Source organism: Orycteropus afer, unplaced genomic scaffold (genome assembly GCF_000298275.1).
Source record: "Orycteropus afer afer isolate SDZICR_OR568_19922 unplaced genomic scaffold, OryAfe1.0 scaffold00217, whole genome shotgun sequence".
NCBI lineage: Eukaryota > Metazoa > Chordata > Mammalia > Tubulidentata > Orycteropodidae > Orycteropus > Orycteropus afer.
The window spans coordinates 2,064,178-2,087,280 of NW_006921804.1; the positions used below are offsets into that span (position 1 = coordinate 2,064,178).

At 42.5% G+C, this 23,103-nt stretch overlaps 1 protein-coding gene across 1 annotated transcript; it reads right to left on the bottom strand.

Annotated features, from left to right (window-relative positions):
* Positions 1–5,304: 5,304 nt before the first annotated feature.
* SYT11 (synaptotagmin 11) lies at positions 5,305–22,656 on the bottom strand. The gene is made up of 4 exons (XM_042782009.1): positions 22,623–22,656; positions 14,824–15,650; positions 6,539–6,659; positions 5,305–5,615 (listed from the first exon to the last, which is right to left on the bottom strand). The coding sequence occupies exons 1-4, from the start codon at positions 22,654–22,656 to the stop codon at positions 5,305–5,307; spliced, it is 1,293 nt and encodes a 430-aa protein (XP_042637943.1).
* Between the last annotated feature and the right edge of the window lie 447 nt (positions 22,657–23,103).

Sequence of the window (23,103 nt, forward strand, 5' to 3'; positions counted from 1 at the left end):
TATGGAAGTAGATTGCCCAACCTTCCTTCCGAGGAGTGGCTGGTGGGTTGGTGGGTTTGAACCACCTGCCTTCTGGTTAGCAGTCAGGTGCTCATTTTATATATATATATATATATATATATAGGAGCTCTGGTAGCATAGTGCCTAAGGCATTTGACTACTAACTAGAAGGCTGGCAGTTCAAACCCACCAGCCACTCCTCGGAAGGAAGATGGGGTAATCTACTTCTGTAGTCATGCTGCCTAGAAACCCAAGGAGGGGTCCGCCTCGATGGCACATAACAATAACAACATATGTGTGTGTGTGTGTGGGTGTATAAAATGCCTTATGGCTAAATTGCTGTTGCTCTTGAATGAAAGAGAACTCCAAACATTAGACTGTTTTGTCTTTTCAAACAGTAAGGCACAGGGGTTAGATAAGATCGATATATAACTATGTTGGCAATTCTTCCTTGAGGAAAAGGGCCACTGTGTTATAAGGAGATCATATAAGAAAGTACTTTGTGTTTGGAGTGAGAGGTACCATAGAAACAATGCAGTGTTCATTGTTGGTTGCCCACCTAGCATGTATTCCTCTTCCCAAGCAAGAATTTTATTCAAGAATTCACCCTTTCCCCACACTAACTCCAGAGTGTTCCTAAATGGCCTAATGGTAATTCCATCCTCATTGCCAGCAATTGGCTCAGAAATGACCATGTGACATGTTTTACAAGTAGATCGCCAGGGCTTTCTTCCAAGGTGCCTCTAGCAATCTACAAAATAGCAGCCACTAAAAACCCTGTGGAGAACAATTCTACTCTGACACACATGGGATCACCATGAGTCAGAGTCAATTTGATGGCAACTGTGTGTGTGTGTGTGTGTGTTTCTGGGACTGGTCTACCTTATTTTTCTAGAAGTCCTTAAGCAATCTTCTCTTTCCTCCTGGAAGTGAATGAGTAAGCATGGAGCCCTGAAAATGGTTCTATAAACATCATACAAGCCTTGGGATTGAGCTAACAGTGAATGTCCAAGTGGACCCACAGAAAAAATCTGGATTCTTGAAGCTATCAGTGACTTTTTACATAAATCAACTTTGAAGGCTGCCCTGCCTTGGACTACCAGTTAGGTGAACCAATAAATTAATGTTTATGCCACTTTCAATTGGGTTTCCTGTTACTTGTAGCCAAATGTATGCTAACTTATATACAAAGATACTTTTACCATCATGTTGTTACTTTTTTAAACTATCATCTAGAAAAAAGTAATATACAAAATAATAGTTAAAATACATTGGAAGGAGAAGTGTCAGAATTAGCAATACTTTCCTTTCGATTTCTTCTCCCCATTTCTATTGACTTTTACTTTACGTATTTTCTACAAAGATCCTGGGTGCTCTATCAGGGAAAAAATGCATAGGAAATAAGACTGGAAGACAGAAATGGTTGTTAAGGTTTTGGAATTTTCAATTTTTTTTTCCTCTTCTCTATTTTCTGATAATATGCTTATATTAGTTTAATAATTTAAAAAATGATTTAAGTTCCTTTACTGAAACTTTAAAAGAGCAGGAACTATTTCTACTTGCTTTCTCTTTTCCTCTAGCTTGTCTATCTAGGGTAATTCACATAGAACAGAAATATGAAAAGTGAATCTCTCTGAACTTTAAGGCATGCGAAGAAATCCACAAAGAACAGTTACAATGGTCATGTCACCCCAGTACTTGACCCCAGAGTGTTGCATTGCCCTCTGTTGCTTGTCCTTCAGGGCTTTTTTCTGTTTGTAGTGCTACATTAGTGTGATTATTAATATCTGTCTTCTGCTAAGCTCCACAAGAGCAGGATTCTTGCTTATCAATGTATTATATTCTCAATGCCTAGCATATGGTAGACACACTCAGTATGTATTGATGAGAGAACAGAATTGGCCCATCTCAGCATTACGTTTTCGAAGCATAAATATTTCCAACTAAAGGGGCAAGCTAATTCTTGCCACTAGAAATAAACATCTCTCCCTCTGGTGGTTATGGTCCTAGAAATTAACATTTTGAGAGTAAAAAGATAGAACCTGGACTCTTAAACTTAGCTTGCTGAGAGCAGCAAACTAAGTTACCCAGCAAAGGGGAATCTCTAGGACTGGAGCCTGGAATCTGCATTTCTTTAACAACTGACCCAGGGGATTCTGACCCAGGTGGTCTGGGAACTACACTTTGGAAAACATGCCCTACAACATCATATTGGAGTCTGAGCATGGACTTCATTCACAGTCATCCATCTTTCAGAGAATCATGCTGACGTCACTATGCCTATTTAATGTGAATCAGTCTTTATTTTGCACTTGTGTGGGTGCATTAATAAATTCAACATACAAGATAGCATTACATATTGTAGGTTAGCATTACAGCATTATGCAATTTCACACAATTCATGTTAGCTTTTTCTTTTTTTTTTTTTTTAATTTTGACACATTTATTTTATTTTTGAGTTTCATTTTTTACAAGAGAAGACACAAGATAAAGAAAGACAACCACATCGGAGAGGGATCATGGTGAGGGCAATGTCACTATTACGGCCATAGTAAGTTTTCCAAGAAAAGGGACCTGCACTATTCCCCCTCCTGAGCAAGCCACCTCGTCCCACAAACCAGTTCTGTTTTCATATCTAGAGCACTATTCATAACCATGTATGTCTTGTCTGTGCTCCACTGAGAAGAACTGAAAGAAGTCATAACTCAAAAAGGGACTTTGTTATTAAGAAAAATGCTTGTCTTCCCAAAGGAATCAAGATGTCCAAAGAGAAGGACTGACTCTTGGAAAATCAGAAGTGACCATTCCCTAACCTATTCCTGACCATGAGTGCCTTGTGCAAAAGCTAGGATGTGACTCTCTTGTCTTTCAACTGACCCTTAGGAGGAGGCATCCTCCTCTACCCTTATCAGTTAGCTCTGGAAGGAATAAATGTGAAAGCCAAAGTCAGCTAAGAAACTTTGGGACAGCAAAGTCAGGGGCACGATGGATCAGGCCTTGAGGGAGGAGGGAGGAACCCTGCACTGTCTGCCTCTTTGCCTTTTTCTGAGAAAGACACTGAGGCAGCTCCCAGGCTACAAAACTACTGGTTTCTCCCCCATCACCTCACTCCCCACTGCTCAGTAGACCCAAAGAATGTAAAGAATAAAGCTACAAGGAGATGGGGAAGAGAGAAGTGGGGTGAGGTTGATTTCCCAGTCTTATATCAGGAGGAGCTACAGAGGCACACACAGCAGGGCAAAGACCAGACTATCTCCACCTGTTGCTTTGCATTGTTTCTGGGAAGGAAACAAAAGTGAGTTGCTCAGCAATTTCTGATCTTTAGACATTAAGGCGATGAAGAAGAACCATTTAAATTGTGTTCCTAATGGGATCTCAAAATGCTCCTGTCAGATTTACATGGAACTATCTCAAAATGCATTTTTTTTTAGAAAACAAAAATTATTTTCTTCTACGTATGATACAGTATTTACATTCCATGGAGTATGGGACAGACTAGTGGTGTGATAGTGATGGTAAGATAGTGAGTCAGATTATGGGAATGAGGGCTGACAGGAATAAGAACAGAGAGTGGCCTTTATACCTGCTCAGAACTGCTCTGCACTGTCAAGAATATGAGTTAAAAAAGAAAAAAAGATGGGGGAGGGAGCAGATTGATTTTAAATCCACAAGCACTAAGAGAACACCAAAGGCAAGTTCACCCACCCTCTCCATGGAGACTCAGATTTTTCAACAGCTTTTTAACTGTCTTCTCAGAAGCAAGTTAGAAAGTGATGTTCTGGTATGGAAATGGACACTTCAACCTTGGCTAATCTTTTCAGGCCCTGGTTCAAGCTTCTGCTTCAGGCTGGCAAAAAATATCTACTGCCTATCTAAGCTTACATATTATCAGTTAAGTCTCTACCATCTGAAAAGCCTTAACATTAGAGACATGACTGGACTAGGTATCAGGAGACTGGATTCTAATCCCAGGAAAATGTTGCATCTCTCTCAACCTCTCTTGGCCATTGGTAGAAAGAAGGTTAAATCCTGTAGTTCCTTCATCTCTCCATCATATAGGGAGACTCATGAGTTCCAAGACCTAAGCACTTTGTTTTGAGAGAAAGAGTGTTCTGAGAGAATCTAAGTTACCTTTATTACTCATTTAACCACATCTTTTTTTTTTTTTTTAAGAGTCATTACTAAAAAACTCAAGGAGAAAGAATATTTCTGAGGGCCTTTTTCCTTATGAAGCAAAACTAAACTTATGACAGCATCTAAGCCACTTGGGAAGACTCTAAAGTTTCCCAATGATCAGCATTTCTAGAAAAATAAAGGCTAATTTAATCATTTAAACTTATGATGATGATTTTTATCCCATCAACCAATAAATGGCTGTCACTTCCATAGACAGCTGCAAAGGGAGCTGTCAGTCACTTCATTTCTCCTCTCCTTGTCCTTATACCTGCAAATGGCATTAGGGAGCAGCTGAATGTGTTCATTGTTTTTATCCTATAACTGAACTTGAAGCCTCAAAGCTTCTTTTAGACAACTCACCTAGTTTTGTAAACCCAAGTTCTACTTGTTACGTCTGATGTGTTCTATGTGCTTCATCAGGGCTACAATTAATCCTAGAATGTCCTTTACCCCTTCGTAGCAGAAGGACAGACAGCAAAAATGCCTCATTTCTCAACTACTCTTTCTCCTGCAAGCCCTGCCTTATCCATTCCACCTTTGTTTCTTGGTTTACTACAGACCTCTGGACCTTGAATTTAGCCAAAGAGCAAAGATGTTAAGAGGTAATAGGGAGAAAAGATAGGGATAATGAAAATATGAGGTTTTACAAGAGCAAAATTTTCTTTTGCAGAGGTGGGGGGTGAAGAGTAACTCCAGAGAAGCCCAATAAAAGGAGGCCAATTTCAAGTGATCAGCAAATACAATTCGGCACAAAACACAATTTTCATGGATTAAGATCTGTAACTTGATATTGGTAGTTAGGCTAATTTCTTCAGTTTGTATTAGACATGCAAGTATAAAGTTACATTGTTATATATAGACTTGTAGGGGTTTTTCCCTCTCTTTTATCCCCCATTAAAATTATTATTATTATTTTTTTTTTCCTAGTGCCTTGCAAAGGAGAAAAATCATCATCGCTAAGAACTGATCTGCGGCTGTGGTCATGTGGAGTGTTCTTGGTGGGGTTTGTTTTGTAAGAAATTTTCTTCTACAACTAAAATGAGGTTTTGAGTCTGCTTCCCTCTGTCCTCTCTCTCCGCCATGTCCCTCCCCAGCCTGGCCCCTGGGTCAGAGGTGAGGAGAAGAGGATTAGTACTCGCTCAGGCTGTGCCACTTGGTCACGGGCTTGCGGGGGCTCTCGCAGACCTCTCTCCAGTGTTCGGCACCGTTGGCTGTGACACTGTGTGCCCCCAGGATCAGCCTCCCCACCACCTCGTTCTTGGTGGTGCGGTCGAAGTCGATGACGAGGAACTCAATGCTGATGTCAGGGAGGAGGTCAGTGGGGATGTCATAGATGAAAGATTCATTGAAGACTGGGTTCAAAGTGCACTTCTTCACATGAGTTTTCTTCTTGGCGATGCGCTTTCTGCCGTAGTAGACGTTCACCTTGACGTAAGGATCTAGGGCCCCCAAAGAGATGAGAAAAAGGGAGACAGGCCTATGACACAGTCCTTTCCTATAACGGTGGTTTCATGTCGGGAAGGAGGGGGCTATGGTTCTCATATCTTTGGTGACCATTCTTACACAGTCTTCAGTGATTGCCTGACAAATGCACATGGACTATATGTGAGTCTACCTGCTTGGACAAGGGACCAAGGAGACCAAGCAGGAATGAAATAGAACAACCTCCTGAAGTCAGGTTTGCAGAAACCCCAAGACCTAAGCATTTTCAAGGGAACAGGGAATAACAAATGCCTTCAATCTTTCTTTACCTTTTAAATAGGAAGTATCTAGGAATTAATTTCATCAAGAGTACACAGTTCTCTAGGCAGAAAACTTCTGAATTCAAATAAAGGGTGAGCTGAATAAACAAAGACCTATCATACTCTAAAATGGGGCATCCTAGTATGATAGCACTCAATTCTGCCCAGATAATCCCTAAATTCAATGCAACTTCAGTCAAACTTAATAAGCAGACTCCATTTATATGCTTATTAACAAAATATCCATGAATAAAGAATCATGAATAATTAAGTCCTTTGAAAAAAAAAGAAAACAGTCACTAGAAGCCTTCCCCAGAGCTGGCAATCTTTTCGATAAATCTTACCTGGGACAAGGGCTTAGCACCTGGTACGCCCATCATTTAAGATGCCTCACCCATTGTAAGGAGCCCATTTGCTTACCCATCTGATCTCCCAGCTAAATCTATCAAACCCAGACATTCATCAGGAAGAAAAAGTAGAGAGAGGAAGGTGTGGAAAGTGAATGGTACTAGGGGTTCTGAGGTGGGGGTGGGGTGTTGGGGGGAGATATCTGGGCTGCAGGAAAGCAGGGGTGGGATGGTCCAGATGGTCAGAAACAGGTTGGAGTTAATAGCTGCTACCTGAGAGACCGGTGATATCCATCTTCGGCAAGTGTCTGGCTTTGAGGACCACCACTGTCATTCTCTGTGCCACAGGCTGATATGACAGAGACACCTGGAGCTCCCCTCTGCTAATGCACTTCTGTGAGGAAGAAACATCAGGTGAGAATCTGGCCGAGGGGAGCACAGAAGGTGTGCAGAGGAGAGGGAAGAGAGTCTGGAGAAGAACAAGTGCGGGGATGCGAAAGCTAGACGAAAAGTGTTCACCTCTGTAAGATGTTACTATTATATTCAATAGGAAAGAAAAGAGGAAATGTTATAATCCTGGTATTAAATAAAATCATTTGCAGAGAGAGGCAGCATAGCCTACTGTTTAAGAGCATGGCTCCTGAAGTCATACAGCCTGGATTCAAATTCTGACTCCCACTTCTCAGCTTGGATAAGTTCCTCGACCTTGGATAAGATCCTTGATATCTCTGTACTTCAGTTTCCTCATCTATAAAATGGTGATATTAATAGTATCTACCTCCTACAATTATTAGGAGGATTAAGTAAGTTATTTAGCACCTGGTGTGCCCATCAAGAAATAATTGTTATAAAACACACCAATTATGTGCCTGGCATATAGCAGTACATAGAAACACATTCACTCTTATTCTCTCATTTTATTTTTGTGATAAAAACAAAAAAAAAAAAAATTGAGGACTGTATAGCGGGAGATAGGAAACTTGAGTTTGTAGTCTTCACTTTGTCACTTACTTACCACATGGCCTTGGGAAAGTCCTTGAATTTTCTGGAGTCTGTTTCTCCATTTCACAAGGAGGTGACTCTCCACACCTGCTCTGCCTGCCTCAGTGTGTGCACCTGAGCATGCTTCCTCCCCAAAACCCTCACCTTTGCTTCTCCTTCTTTTTTAACTGTGGTGAAAATATACACATTAAAGCATTCACCAACACAATAACTTCCACATTTACAATTCTGATTACATTTTCCATGTTGCACCACCAGTATTGGTATTCTTTTTGAAAATTCTTTACATTTTATTCCAGGCTCTATTTTGAGCTTGAAAGAATTCTAGGGCTCCAAGAACATTTAGAATTACATTTGGATATGTACCATAGGCCAGATGCTGAGGACCCAGAGCTGATAGGACACAGTTCTTGCTCCCAAGGAGCAGAAGAGACAGCAATGTAAACAAACACATACTTGTCAGAGAAATAAAAAGCACTATCTAAGTGCTCTGGGCACCCAGGGGAATGTGGGGTCAGCTGGACTCAGGGAAGACTTTTCCAGTTGATGTTTGGGCTGAGTTTATGGAGGGTGAGTGAGATGCCATGAAGCAATGTGCAGAGAGAACATGTTGGGCAGAGAGACAGGAATGACCAGCACAAAGGCATGGAGTCCTGAAACGACACACTGTGTTGAGAGAATGGTGAGACAGGAGTGTGGCTGCAGTGGGGGTGTCTGACAGCGGGGATAGGCCACCTAGAGGTAGGAGCCTAGAGAGATGGGCAAGGCTAAAGTGAAGGAACTTGAGGTACTTTAAAACAGCAGAGTCAGCAATGTACAAATAAGAGGAGGTCTGTACAAACAGGAATGGAATGACATAGTTATTACTATTGTGACTATTATTTTTTTATTATTTTAAAATGAAAGCTGGAGAATGGCCTTAAGTGGAGAAAGACCAAAGTCAGAAAGCTCAGTTAAAAGGCTAAGGAAGAAATGGGACCAGAACTGGGGCCCAGAGCAAAGGGGATGGAGATGGGAGTAAAATATTTTTCAGGAAGAACTACCAGGATTTTCTAGGTTTGGGTGGCTAATTGGATATAAAGTAGGGGAGAGGGAAGAGATGATAGTCTATTTTTTATGTTTCTACCTTTGAAAGTAGGAGAGAGTCTGGGATAGGAAAACAAAAGGAGGTGAGGTTTGAGTAATGGAGGACATAATAAGTTAAATTTGGGATAAAATCACCCCCCTACTATTAAACCTTATTCCAAAGAAATGTCACCTACTACAGAAAATTCTTCTTAGATTGAGCAAAAGTAGACTATACTTGTCACCAGGCTTATATATTCCACATACTCCCAAAAATGACTTATTGTTACCTGTTACCTGTTACCTACTAGGTGCCAGACACTACTAGAGGCTCGGGCTGTAAAGATGACAATACCAAAATCAAACCCACTGTCATCAAATTGATTCAGATTCATAGTGACCCTTTAGGACAGAGTAGAAGTACTCCATTGAGCTTCCAAGGCTATAAATCTTTAAGGAAACAGACTGCTTCCAATTTCTCCCAGAGAATGACTGACTGATGGATTCAAACCACTGGCATTTTGGTTAGCAGCTGTATGCTTTAACTGCTGCACCACCAGAAGAGTTCCTTATAAAAATGACAATACCAAAAAAAAAAAAAAAATCCAACTCATAGTGACCCTTTCGGACAGAGTAGAACTGCTCCATCAGGTTTCCAAGGCCATAAATCTTTATGGACGCAGACTGCCTCATCTTTCCCCTGAGGAGCAGCTGGTGGGTTTGAACCACCAACCTTTTGGTTAGCAGCTGAATGCTTTAACCACTATGATACCAGAACTCCCTAAGATGAGCCCTAAGAATCCCTAAATTCAAGAAACTCATAAGCTGAGCAATGAACCACCTGCTCAGGTGTGTCTGAAGCAGAAGAGAAAAATAACAAGTAAGTTAGTTAGCACACAAATGAAAAAACAAAGTCATAACTTTATGGCTTACCTAATGATCTGTGCTTTAATTATAAGCCTTAAATGAACTCAAGGAATGAAACTGTGAAAACATTTTTGTAATTTAAAAAATTGCATAAGTCTATATGTCATACCCAGGGCATATGAGAATGTCTCTCACAGAGCATAAAATATATCTAATTGAAATTTAAAGTAGCCTTTAGCTTAGAAATTAAAGTATAAAAGGGAATAGATTTTAAAGAGTAGTTTCATGGTTTAGCTCTGCTAGATTGAAGCCTAGCATTTTGTTCTTACCCATAATACACATACTGTCAATTCTTGATTAAATATGTGGGAAGTACTCTCAGCCAGTTTAAAATCCCAGGCTGGTTGCCCTTGCCAACCAGTATAGTTCTGGGCTGCTTTCTTTTGCTATGAGTCAGAATGCAATCAGAGAATGTAAACCCAGTTTTACTATTTAGAACCCCAAACCAAAAACCAACCCATTACTATTGATTCTAACTCATAGTGACCCTATAGGACAGAGTAGAACTGTCCCATAGGGTCCTCAAGGCTGTAATCGTTACAGAAGTAGACTGCACTGTATTTCTCCCGCAGGGTGGCTGGTGAGTTCCAATCACTGATCTTCTAGTAAACAGCTGAGTGTCTGACATCAGAAAAGTAATCTCTCATGAAAAAGGAAATCAAATGCTTTTCAAAATACTCAGAGCTGAGCTATCTTAAATAGTACTCCCTAGCTACATGTGTCTATTTAAATTTTAACTTAAACTAATTAAAATTAAATAAATTTAAAAATTCAATTCCCCAGTCACGTTATCCTTATTTTGTGCATAATAGCCAATGTGGCTTGTGGCTATCATATTCGACAGAGCAGATAAGCTACATTTCTGTCATCATAGAATTCTGTTGGGCAGCACTGATCAAGAAAGAACTTTTGGATTGTCTGGGTCAATGCTCCCCTCCATTTGCATGAAAAATGAAATGTTAACTAGATTTGATATCAATATCGAGGACTATCATTGAGTTATCTAAATATTAAATATACAGTTTTTAAATATAATTCTAACTTTATATACAGAAGGGTCAGTGGGAATGAAAATGAAAATTGGATTTAAAACATGAAAAGCTTTAGTTACAAGAATAACATTGATTACAAAATTATAGTTTAGGTTACCAGATAACTTGTTTAAAACTCTGTTCTCTAAATCATCCATTATAGAAAACTCTTCCTAATTTAAATTCCCCTCCCCATTTCCTAGTTCTTGGGGAAAGTAGAAAACTTCTGATTACTTTTTAAATAATTTACTCCCTTAAAATCCTCAGGCAAATGTCTTCCATCTGATCCCCTCCTTTCCCTTTGGCCATTTCATGTGGGCAGAATGCCCATCCCCATGCAGGCACGCCTTTGTGAAGCCCAAGACTGTAGCCACAACACCACCTGAATAACATTCGATTCTTCATGAAAGTCCACAGTTGAACATCCCCTCATTCCCCCTCCCTTTCTCTTCCCACCAATTCCCATTTCAAGTAGCACTTTCAATGGCTCTTTCAAAAGAAAGAGCCATTGAGGGCTGGGAGCGAGCTCTGTTTCCCAGCCTCTTGGCCTAGTGAGGCAAAGACCCCGTTGGGGGCAGGCAAGCAGAAGGACAAGGGGGAGAAAGGCCTTTATCCATGCCTGACAGAGCTGGGAAGCTTTGCTCTCAGAGAACGGGCTCCTTTCTGCTCAATGAAAAAGAAGAACAGGAGCAGTGGTCCTAAAGAATACATTCAGATGAAAGAAATACTTAGGTGAGGGATGTCTATTTTTCTATAGTTACCAGAGCTTCTTTCAGAGTGATTTTTCTAGCCACAGAGCCCTTGCATTGGGCAGAACAGCTGACTCTTAATAATCTTTAATGGGGCCAAAAGCCCTAATGGCCACCTCTACCCTCAATCACAACCATGGGAAAACAAATGGAACAAAACCTTTAACATTCAACTACAAGTCTTCTCTTCCCTCCCTGCCATTCACATACATAACAACTTTTATTATTTTTTTTTTTAAATGATTGTTCCTGGCGAACTGACATTCTTTTTCCTTTCTCTCTTTTCTGTCCCATTTGGCTAGACTAGATGACCTCTAAGGTCCCTTTTAACTCTGAGATTTTAAGAATCCTCTCATTCCCATGGCCACTGTCCCAGGTCATAAACACCAGACCTGGGGAGTAGAAAGGCAGGAAATGGTTTGGAGAACAATGACCCGAAGAAATTAGGAGAAGTCTTAACAACTCTATTATCCAACTCTCCATTATCTGCTTTTTAAACCACTTTTCACACTGTCTCCTCTTTATCCTCCAGCCCTCACTGTACCACCTCTCTTTTCATGGGGGATTTATTATGAGACTGTAAATTCACTTTAATTTCCATCTGAGTAAAATACTAGAAAATAAAGCTGTCACTCAAAAAAAAAAAAAAAAAAAAAATCTGGTTCCAAAGTCCAACTCAGAGATTTTTTATATTATCCACTATTATAATCCACTATACTGTGACCTTTCACTACTAATCAAGGGTTAATTTTTAATACTTCTTATATCTTCCTGTATATTCATAAGAGCTGAGAGTACTCTTATGAAGTGACCCATTAGTCATCACAATACAGCTGAGAGGGAAACTGAGGCCCAGAGGGGATAATTGCTTGTTCAGAGCTACGCAGTGAAATGAAGGCAGAGTCAGAACCAATGAACAGTCCTGGGTTTTCCCACTCTGACAGGAATGCACAGTGATGATGGGAAAGACAAGGGATGAATTGTCTGCTAAAGGCCAGGAAATGCAGTTGGAACAGGGGCAGGAGGTTGTCTAGAGAAATGAAATTCTCACCAGTCTCCACCTATGAATCTTTGAAGGAAAATAATTTGGCCTCAAATTGTAAGAGTATGCCTTACAGAGACCAGAAGAAAGCTCTTTACAGACAGTGTGGAATAGTCCAGAATAGCTCTAGCCGACCTTCACCAAGGAGAGATCCAGAAAGGACAGACTGTTGGCTATAGTAGGAAAGGGTTGGGGTAGATATTTGGAGGCTGATCTTTTAGAGAATCACAGGAATGACTGAGTAAGGAGATAGCTGCCATGTCACAAGCTGGAACGCAAGGGAAAATGGGAGAAATTAGCTTGGGAAGCCTGGGAGGCTAGGCAACCCTGGTGTGGGGCTGCCCAGGCTCCTGCCAGGGGCCTCTCCCAGGGGATGTGCTAGGATCCCAGTCCTGGCTTAACAATCCTGAAGGGAGTTAATAAAGTGGAAAGAAACTTGGCTCTTGCCAAGAGCCCCTGGCAGTTTAGCAAATGCCATTGTCTGTGCTCCCTGCCCAATGCACTGGATTTGAGGCTGTTTATTCCCAGTCCAAATCAATCCCCTTTCCTCATCAGTCTTTCTCCAGCTACAGTTTGGCACAGAGCCATCCTCTACCCCCAGGCTTGGGCTGTGAGTATATGAACCATCTGGGAGTCCCGTTAGCTAGTAGCTTTATGGGAGTCTTGTTAGCTGGTGGCTTTACCAAGGTTAGGGCCCTAGAAGAGGGTATGTTGGAAGGCAGCCTCCTGGAAGGAGGGTAGATGAAGGCAGGGAATGGAGCACTAGAGCCACTGAAAAGGGAAGCAAGGAGGTTTGCAGAAGCTGAGGAAAAGAGATAGGGGGCGGGGATGAAACAGGTCACCACTGCAAATTTGGTCAGTGCAGTCTGCAACTAACCTCAGAGGACGCAAGAAGGTCTGCTGTGTTAGACTTGAGGATGTCCCATGGTATTCTGGCATTGAACCAGTGCCTTGTGTATGCCCTAAGTGCCTTTAAAATTCTTCAAAATCCTTCAACTTCCTTGGCCCCTGTGAGGTGGAGCTGAGTGTGCAATGTGGTCATCACAGTTCCTTTGGGCAATGTTGTCACTGGGTTGACTGTGGAGGAACAGCTGCTTACTATGCAGCAGGGAAGGCAAGAACCTATGCCCACAGGGAAATGGCTCTCTGCCTCCCCTCCTCAGGCTTGGAATAGTGCTCTTCATCAGTGAGCTCCTGGAAGGTCACTGTATATTCCATTCCTGCTGACCCAGGACCTTCTTCTGTCTAAACCTCAGCCTCTAGCTTCTCCACTGAGGCCAGCTTGGGCTTGCAGGTGGAAAAGGCATCAGGGATATGACACCAACAGGCAGGGCTCTTTCTCGGAGATGTGCAGCTGTTTTTAGTGGCTCTGATATCCTTTCTGAACCTTCCACCCACTTCTCCCTTGTCTTCCATCTCCTTGTCAAAATGAAATTCAAGTATTTATAAACCACATATATCTCATGAGAATCAACTTTTATTAATAATAGTAATACTTAAAATGTGTTGAGTGCTTATAAAGTAATTTATATGTATACTCATCATATCACTAAATTCCTATAAGAAATTGAGATTTAGAGAAGTTAAACAGCTTTCCCAAGGTCACTCAGCTGATAGAATTTGGATTCAAACTCTGGTCTACATTCAAAGTCCTTGCTATTATTAATCACTTATGTTATCCCCTGCAAAAGGAATGAAACCGTAAGTGTAAAATTTCGACAACTTCCTTCATAGCCCCTACCATGCTCACTATTTGGTAATTGCCAAGATTATTTATCTTTCTCCTCAGCCAGAGTGAAAGGTCCTCAAAGACAATAATATGCCAGATACACGATCTCATTTGATCCTTATAACCCTGTAAGGTAATATTATCATCTTCATTTTACAAATGAGGAAACAAACAGACTTAAAGGATTCTGTAACTCACCCATGTCACACAGCTGGAAAATTGTTAACTAGAAAGTAAACTTAGTTCAACCCCAGAGCCCAAGTACTTCATCACAGCACTATACAGCTTCCCCAGTTTTGGAAGAATGAATGAACTAGGGGTGGGGTGGGGATACATTTCTTGCACCCCTGAATTACAGCTCAAGGCTCAAACTTAGCCCAGTGGGGGTGGGGTAGAAAGAATGCAAGACAGAGGACTCTCACTCCCTTCAAGTGCAAACAGAGGAGTGGAGGAATGGGTGTCTTTGGCTAAGGTTCAGGCTTGGATAAAATGCCAGAAGGGTACAACAATTCATTAAACTACATTTGTAAAATTTGTTAAAAGACATATATATGACACTATTTATACTTTTAGGTTTGGGTTGGAATAGGGCAGCTGAGGGAAAAATTACTGAATATTTTCATAGTTTCTCAGCTCTGAGAAATAAATTCACTTGAGGGCAGATTACACATCACTTGAGAGGAAATTAGTTCCCATATTCCTGACATGAAGGAAGGTCTGGGAGCGGAGAGTCAGCATACTCCAAGTAAGATGGACACAGCATCAGGATGCCAATCACTAAGTAAAAATTCAGAAACTACCTGCTGCTTTCTCCTCAGGAAGTGGCTCCCTGGAGGAGACCTTACCTGCCAGGTCCTCCATCTTACTCTGACCACTGCTTACCCTCAATAGCCAAGAACTTCCTCTATATAGCCCCTCTTTGCACCCATCTCCCTGTTTCCCCATCCATCCTTCCTCCAAGACATTGTCTCCCCCAACCTACCACCCCTCCCCAACACAGTCTTTCTCCTCACCTGGATGTTCCTCTTGATGATGTCCCTGGTCAGTTGTACCTTGCCTGTGCTGGGGTCTACCCCAGCCAATGGCACCATGACCTCCCCAATGACGTCGTCCCGGGAGAAGCGGTCAAAGCTGAGGACGAGGAAGTGCAACACTAGGTCCTGCAGCTGGCTGTATGGGATGCCATAGAAGGTGAAGGTCTCATCAAACACGGGGTCCAAGGTCTTCCGCAGAACTCTGGTCTTCACCCGATGCCGCTTGTCAGGAAGGATGGTCATTTTGATGTAGGGGTCAGAGCCCTGGGTCTGGTCATCCATCACTGGCAGTCCATGGGCTTCCTGGATTGTCACCACCAGAGCTTTTTTGGGGAAGTTATAGTCCACTGAGAAGGTGAGGGATCCTAGCATGACATCCTCCTCTGGAGAGGATGGAGAAGTGGTTTTACTCTCCCCGGGGGTCAGGCTCACAACAGGGCTCCTCAGTTCTTCCCCATAGTCTACTTTAATGGGTAATTGGTCTATACAAGATCCAGAGTGAGGGCTCCTGGGACCCTTGTCTTGGCCTAGTAGGCCTGCCTCTGCTGCATCCACCAACAGGTTCCCACGTCCACCTTCCCTCCCAGGGCCATCTTTGTCTCTCCGCACTTTGATGATTTTCTTCTTGTTGCTGAGGGTCTCTGGGTATATGCTGATGCCCTTGAGCATGTGAATAAACTTGTAGGGTGGGGTCTTGTGCTTCTTTTCTGCCTGCTGGTGGCAGCATGTCCAGACAAAGACAGTCACCGAGACACACACCACCAGCACAGAGGCCCCGATGAGGCCAGCTACCACAGGTGAGACATCTAAAGGTGGAGACCAGAGATGTGTTAAGACAGGTAGACCCTGAACCCCTCACCCGAACTCCCCTGCCTGCTCAGAACTTCTGCCAGAGCTAAGCTAATCCAGTCTACCCTCCAAAGCAAAATTTGCTTATCTGAGCTTTAGGGCTTGTCCTCTCTCTTGGCTGTTCCTTCCCACCAAACCTGGCTGAAATTTTTATCTTCTCCAGAAAGCTTTCCCAGAGGTGCCCCACGTGGCCCACTGTTCTTTTCCTGACCTTCCCCCAGAATTTATGGACTTGGTTTGCTCACATTCATTTGTGTTTCACATAAAGCTTCTCTGTAAATGTTCTAAGGTCACATTTTTACATGGGAGCTTGTTCATCTCAACTGTTACACAAGGGCATAAGCTGTGTCTTGAGCTTCAGGAGGATTTTCCACAGCATCTAGTACAAAATTGGCAAACAGTAGGCCAGTGCTGAATGACTGACTGGCAGGGTGAAGTGGAAGGATGCGGAGCTGAGTTTTGTAGGGTACTGTTCAAGGGTGGTAAAAGCTAGTGGGTGGTAAAAATAACTCTAGGTTTACATACTTTTAAAATATGTTCCAAAATTTCTTCTCAACTCCCAGGTATTTAAAATGGAAGCATTTTAAATAGAAAAATGGGTGGTAGAAAATGTCACATCTTTGCACAAATGTCACCTTCTCTACCCTTGTCACCCACATTTCCTACCTCTGTTTATATGTCTTATCACCATGTGATACACACACACGCATACACACATATAATTTAGTACTTATTTTTCTCCACTAGAATGTAAGCTTCATGAGGACAAGGATTTATATCTGTTTTATTCATTGTTGTATCCCAAGCAGTTAAGACACAGAGCAAGACTTTAATATATATTTGTTGAATAAATTAATAACTTAAGAGCAACAGATTTACTTTCCTCATATAATTTAGGTTTAGGCTTGCCCCCCCCTTAAGTTCTTTAAAATGAAATTAGGTTTATGTGTGAAAGTTCAAAATAATGCTTGTGGTTTTCTACATTACTTTTTTAGTGGAAGACTTGTGTAAGACAGAGAGAACTAAGGAAATAAACATAATTCCAGAATATTCCAGACTCTGCCTAGAACATCTTCTACCAGGTATCTGCACAGCTCACTCCCTTACTTATTGCAGGCTTCTATTCAAACCAAACCTTATCAGAGAAGCATTCTCTGGCTGCTTTGAGTGAGATAATATACCCATCACTCTGTTTTTTTCTTCATGTACTAGTCACCCCTGACATTTATTTATTTGTCTGTCTTCCCTCATTAATCAAACAAACAAACAAAACTCACTGCCATTGAGTCGGATATGACTCATAGCGACCCTTCCTTGGGTTTCTGAGGCAGTATCACTACAGAAGTAATTTTCCAATCTTCTTTCTGAGGAGTAGCTGGTAGGTTTGAACCGTTAGCCTTCTGGTTGGTAGCAGTCAAATGCCTTAGGCACTATGCCACCAGAGCTCCCTCTTCCCTCATTAGGTAAACTTTATAAGAATAGAGATTGTCTGTTCTATTCATGGCTATAGTCTCCAGTCCTAGAACCATGTGGCATATAGTAAGTGTTCAGTGAACAACTGAGTTAGTAAACTCAAAACAGCCTTCACAGATTAGAAAAAGAAGATGAGGTCAATATGATTAACCCACCACTGCCATCGAGTCGGATCCTATTCATAGCGACCCCTCCCGGGGTTTCTGAGGCGGTATCACTACAGAAGTAGATTTCCCAATCTTCCTTCTGAGGAGTGGCTGGTAGGTTTGAACCGCTAGCCTTCCGGTTAGCAGTCAAATGCCTTAGGCACGATGCCACCAAAGCTCCTACATATGATTACAGATTATCTTATTTAGGCTTAAACTCATGATAGGCAATGGGAGATATCACTTGACAACAGTTTGCACAAAAATGACAGTAGTTTAGGTGCCACAAGGTTGGGCTATAATTAGACTAATTTCACTTTATACTAGGAATATAATCACAGGAGAAGCAGGTGTAATTTCATCTGAACTGGTCACAACACATGTGGAGTGTTCTGTTTAGCACTGACAATAATAAAAGTGTGTGTGTGTATGTGTGTGTGTACACTTACTATGTTCCTACCAAGCATCATGCTAGAACTTTCTCTCTATGGATCAAAGAACTGATTGAAATAGGTACCACTAACATCAACACTTCACAATTAAAGAGTCTGGGGACTCAGAAATCTGCTTAAGGTTACATACTAGCAAATGGAAGTGACAGGATGTAAACCCCCATCTGCCTGATGCCAGAATCCATACTGCACATTGCAGATAATATAGACTAAGGATAGTAAAAGACCTGAGAATATAAAATGAGGAAAGACTGAAGAAACTGGAGCTGGGGGTAGAGTTTTAGGTATAAAAACTGAAGAAATGATGTATTTGAATTATGCTGCTGGCAAAGAATATTGAATGTACCATGGATTGCTAGAAGAATGAGCAAATCTGTCTTGGAGAAAGTACAGTAGGAATGCTCCTTAAAAGTGAGAATGGCCAAACTTAGTCTCCTCTACTTTGGTCATGTTGTCAGAAGTGACCAATCTCTGCAGAAGGGTATCATGCTTGGTAAAGTAGAGGGCCAGCGAAAAAGAGGAAGACCCTCAATGAGATGGACTGACACAGTGGCTGCAATGATGGGCTCAAGCATAGCAACAATTGTGAGGATGGCCCAGAACCAGGCAGTGTTTTGTTTTGTTGTACATGGGGTTGCTATAAGTCAGAAAAAACTTGACAACACCTAACAACAACACCTTCAATTATTCAAGGCATTTTGATGGAAGAGGGTCTGATTTGATCTTACTTTTGTGAGCAGGAACAGTACCAAAGCATACAGGCTACAAGGAAACAGATTTTTAATCAATGAAAGGAGTTAAATTATTAGAACTGTCTCACCCAGGTTGTTCATGAGGCAGTGATTCTCCAACTAAAAGTTTTTTTTTTTTTTAATTGTGATTTGGGTGAAGATTTACAGGGCAAATTCACTTTCCATACAGCAGTTCACATATACTTTGTCTCATGTCATTGACCACAGTTTACCGCAATGCAATAGCTCCCCTCCCACTTCCCCCCCCATAGTTACCTCTTCCTAGTGTCCATCCCTTCACACACTCCTGCCCCCTGAGCTGTCTCCCTGTGCCTAAGCAGCCCTTCTTTCTCCCATGATTGTTCTCTCCAGGGAGTGTATCTACTTGAGGTAAATGTTCAACTCATATGCCTGTATTTTGTTTGGCTGGAAACTACAGGTGTGGGTTCAATTCCAGACCTGAAGGGCAGCTAGGGGCCATGGTCTCAGTGGTTCCACCAAGCTCTATCGGACCAGCAAACCTGGTCACCATCTTTTTTTTTTTTTCCAAATGATTTTGAATTTTGTTCCACATTTTTCTCCCTCTCTATCAAGGATCTCCTACATAGATCCCCTTCCAAGTGGATGGAACTAAAAGTTTTCAAACACTATTGAACATGGTTCCATCACCATTGGTTAGGCCTGTTCTATTCTGAGATTTCTTCCATGAGGATTGCACTAGATAATCTCTGAAATCCTTTATACCTCAAGCATTCCAAGGTTCTATAAAAGTTGGAACTGGGTAAGAAAAGAAGGGGTTATATCTGTCTTGTAAAATAAGATAGATAACTATTATTAACAAACTAAATCAAGGTGAGTGTATCCATGGCCATATTGAGTAAAATAATGTTTAGACTTTAGTGAGTTAAATGAAATAAGAGCTGTTAGGCAGAGATTTCACAACATGGAGACAGGCTTGGTGGTAAGCTCCTTGAAGGCAGGGCAGGAACAGCATCCTGCTTATTTTTGAATCTCTCAGAATCTTGCACATAATAAGAGCACAATAAATTTTTTGAACAAAACTGGTTATACTCTATTGTCAATCAGAACAGGCATGCTCTGAAGAAACGGCTCTCCGTTCATCAATCAGGGGCTTTCCTGCATGTTGCCTTGCCACTGATTAGTGAAACTGAACATTGCCACTATGAGAAGAGGAAGGCAGGTAACCGCCAAAGACATGTTTTTAAGAATGATTTGGAAGTTACATATAAAAGCCTAGGTTGGGAGCTATCTGGGCCATCCTTTTAGCTCTACCAAAGCTTTACTTTGAGATCTTAAGGGAACCACTTATAATGCATCTACTTTTATTGTTACAAAATGAATATGGAGTGGGTAGGAAAGAAAATGAAGGATTCTAATTTCTCAGAAAGACAGAGAAGGAAAAGAAGAGAGAGAGATGAACCCATTTGTGAATTATCCAGGTTCTTTCTCTGGCTTCTTTCTTCTTCATTTTAATATTGGTTAATTCTGCCTTTCTCCCCCACATGCAATGCAGTGAACTACTAAAATAAGAAATGATGAAACTCAAAGCCCTCTGTCTTGCTTTAGTGAAAAGCTTGGTGGGAAAAGGAAATTGGAACTAATGGCTGAAACAGTGTTTTAGAACAGCTATAAATTGCAGTGACCCATGCTCCTTGATCCCTTTGTCCTCCAAAGTCATGGATAATTGAGTGTTAGCTTGGTGTATCTCTTAAGCTCTACAGTGTTTGATAGTTACAATGAAGTTCTCTTTGAGATGTGAAAAAGTCAGGGCAATAGTTCTCTATGCAGAAGATAATCTATAAGGGTCCAGAAACCTGCAAGATACAACTGGGTTATGTTTAACTCTCTCAGCCTCCAGAACTGCTTATTGATTTCCTTTCCTAAATTTAGCCTTCTCCTGTCAAATAGGCCAGGAGAAACAACCAGGCATTTTTTCAAATCCTCACTAGATTGTTTGACTTTAGGCAAGTTAGTTTATCTCCCTGAGCCTCAGTTTCCTCATCTGGAAAAAAAAAATACTTATGTCATTTAAAGTTATAATATATACTACACAAGAGTATATTTGTAAGGATTAAATAAAATGTAGCATGTAAAAGGATGATATAATTTATTTTCTCTCTTCTACTAATATTCCCACTAAAAGAAATCCCTGTATTATGCTCCATATCATTCACTTTTCCAAGGAATCTGGGAATGCAATTACTGAAAAACAAAACAAACAAAAAACAAAAAACAAACTCACTGCTGTTGAGTCGATTTGACTCATAGCGACCCCTCCTTGGGTTTCCAAGATGGTATCACTATGGAAGTAGATTGCCCAATCTTCCTTTCAAGGAGTGGCTCGTGGGTTTGAACTGCCAGCCTTCTGGTTAGCAGTCAAATGCCTTAGGTACTAAAAGAATTTGTTGAAATAAGGCATAAAAAGAAAGAGCAAGAAGAAAAGCATGGGGTATTCATATGACCACAAAATGGATTTCTATTCTAGAAATTTATGACTCAAAAGGTAGAGATGCAGGTGATGTGGAAGAATGAAATATATTCAGGATTTAGCCTTGAAAAGGCAACAAATAGACAACGAGTGTCAAACTCTATGTCTTGTCCCCCATCTGATGTCTTCTTGCTGATATCGGGATATACAGAACACTGTTCTGCACGTATCCACATACCTCTGACTAGAGAGTGAGAAAAGCCATTTCCTAGATGGATTGTGTCCCCACCTTATGTATTCGAGTCTGGATGCCCAAGCCTTTTGGACTGTCTGGGGATGAAATTCCTCAATGGATACAAAGGAACCTCAGACTGGCAGCCATTCTCATAGGCTTCCCCCATCTTGTTGTTGTTATGTGCCATGGAGTCGGACCCAACTCATAGCGACCCCTCCTTCCATTCCGAGGTGGTATCACTACGGAAGTAGATTGCCCAACCTTCCTTCCGAGGAGTCACTGGTGGGTTTGAACCGCCATCCTTCTGGTTAGCAGTCAAGTGCCTTAGGCACTAAACTGAGGGGAGAAGAGGGGCAATTTATTTTTTGACCAGGAAAGTGTAGTACAGGAAGTTGATTGCTCCCTCATCACATTTTGCAGGATTGTCCCAAAGAGGAAAAACTTGCTTCTCAAGATTTTCTTTCTCACTTTCTTCCTTATTTTCTACTCCACTCTCTGCTCCAGAGTGTAAATGATCTTTAAGATACAGGGCTGGGTCCGGGACCAGCCGCTCCGAGATGACGTAATGCTTTCTCTGGTACACAAAGCGGCCTCCTCCGGGCTCGGCCTCTTTCGCCCCTCCCCCTCCGGCCAGGATCGCGCCCCCGCCAGCACCAGCGAGGGTGAGTCCCCTTTTTTGAAAAGCCAGCCCCAGGGAAACAGGGAACAAAGGCCCCGGAAGGAGAGCCGAGGCGCTGCCAGGAGGCCCAGAAATAGACATCACGTCATCCCCTAGCCCAGCAGCGCCAAGCGCCATTTGGAAGCATTGGATGGACCCCACCATTACGATGCAGAATGCAGCTTGCAGGGCTCACGTTTCCTTCCAGCCTCAAGAATCCAGCTGCCGGCTTAAGGAGTGGCTTCCTTTTGCTTCCCTCCCCCGCGCCCCTCTTTTGCCAAAGGCCATCGCCTTCCCTGGCCGCCAGCCACACATCCCATAGTCTCCAAGCTGCCATCTTGATGCCTCATCCCCCTTTCCACCTCCCTCCCCCGCAGCCCTCAAAGGTGGGAGGGGGAGGAAGGGGCACCGCCCTGCGTGCCCCAGAGGGAGGGCTCGGCCTACCCCACCTCTCCTCCTCCAGAAGGAGGGGTTCTCCTCCTCCGTCCTCAGCACGCTGCTCGCTGTTTCTCACCTCCAGCAGTGCTGACAGTGCACTAAAGAAGGTTTTAAAATCCTAGATTACCCCACCCTCTGGTGTGGCTCTGGCCTTGCCAGCTCCTGCAACCCATAGCTCAAGCCTAGGGGCTGTACAACGTCCCCTACCCACCACTACAGGCCGTATTCTAGCGAAGCTGGCACTTGCAGGCCTTAGTCTGGGCTTTACTCCCTGCCCAGGCACTGGGCCCCATTGGCTTTGCAACGGTTCTGACCATTACAAGATTAGTTTGCCCGAGTCTACTTACCAAAACTAGGCCTTATATTGGTGATCTCAGCCATGTCGTAATCAGAGGCTGTTGCTATAAATGCTTTTGCAGTAATCAGGCAGCTCTGCGATCCGCGGCCGGTTCAGGGGCCGCCGCTGTAGAGGGCTAGGTCAGGGGAGGGGGACGGTATCTGGCGGACTCCTCCTGCGACTGTCCAGGCCCTGGTTGCCAGCTGCGGTTGTCTCTTAAGATGCTCCAGGGATGCTCTGAGCTAAGGATGCAGGTGCAGTCAGACTGGTCCTGATGCGAGGTAGGCTCCGCCTTCTTCCGAAGAGCCCTCGGCAGAAGACTCCACCTCTATCCGAATAGTTCCGGAAGGCTGGCCCCTCCCCTTTCCGGAAGAAAGCCGGTAGGGCGCCCCTCCCACCGCCGAGGTTTCCAGAGACGGAGGTCTTGGCTATTGACCGGCTAAGGAGCTAAAAGGCAGAATTCTAGAAGCTGTAGTAAAGACCGTATTTAG

Excerpts from the sequence above, each read along its gene's own strand:
- SYT11 (XM_042782009.1), bottom strand. The coding sequence starts at position 22,656 with ATGGCTGAGATCACCAATATAAGGCCTAGTTTTG. Across the intron at positions 15,651-22,622 it reads CAATATAAGGCCTAGTTTTG|ATGTCTCACCTGTGGTAGCT; the intron begins GTAAGTAGACTC and ends CTCCACCTTTAG. Across the intron at positions 5,616-6,538 it reads GGATATCACCGGTCTCTCAG|ATCCTTACGTCAAGGTGAAC; the intron begins GTAGCAGCTATT and ends TGGGGGCCCTAG.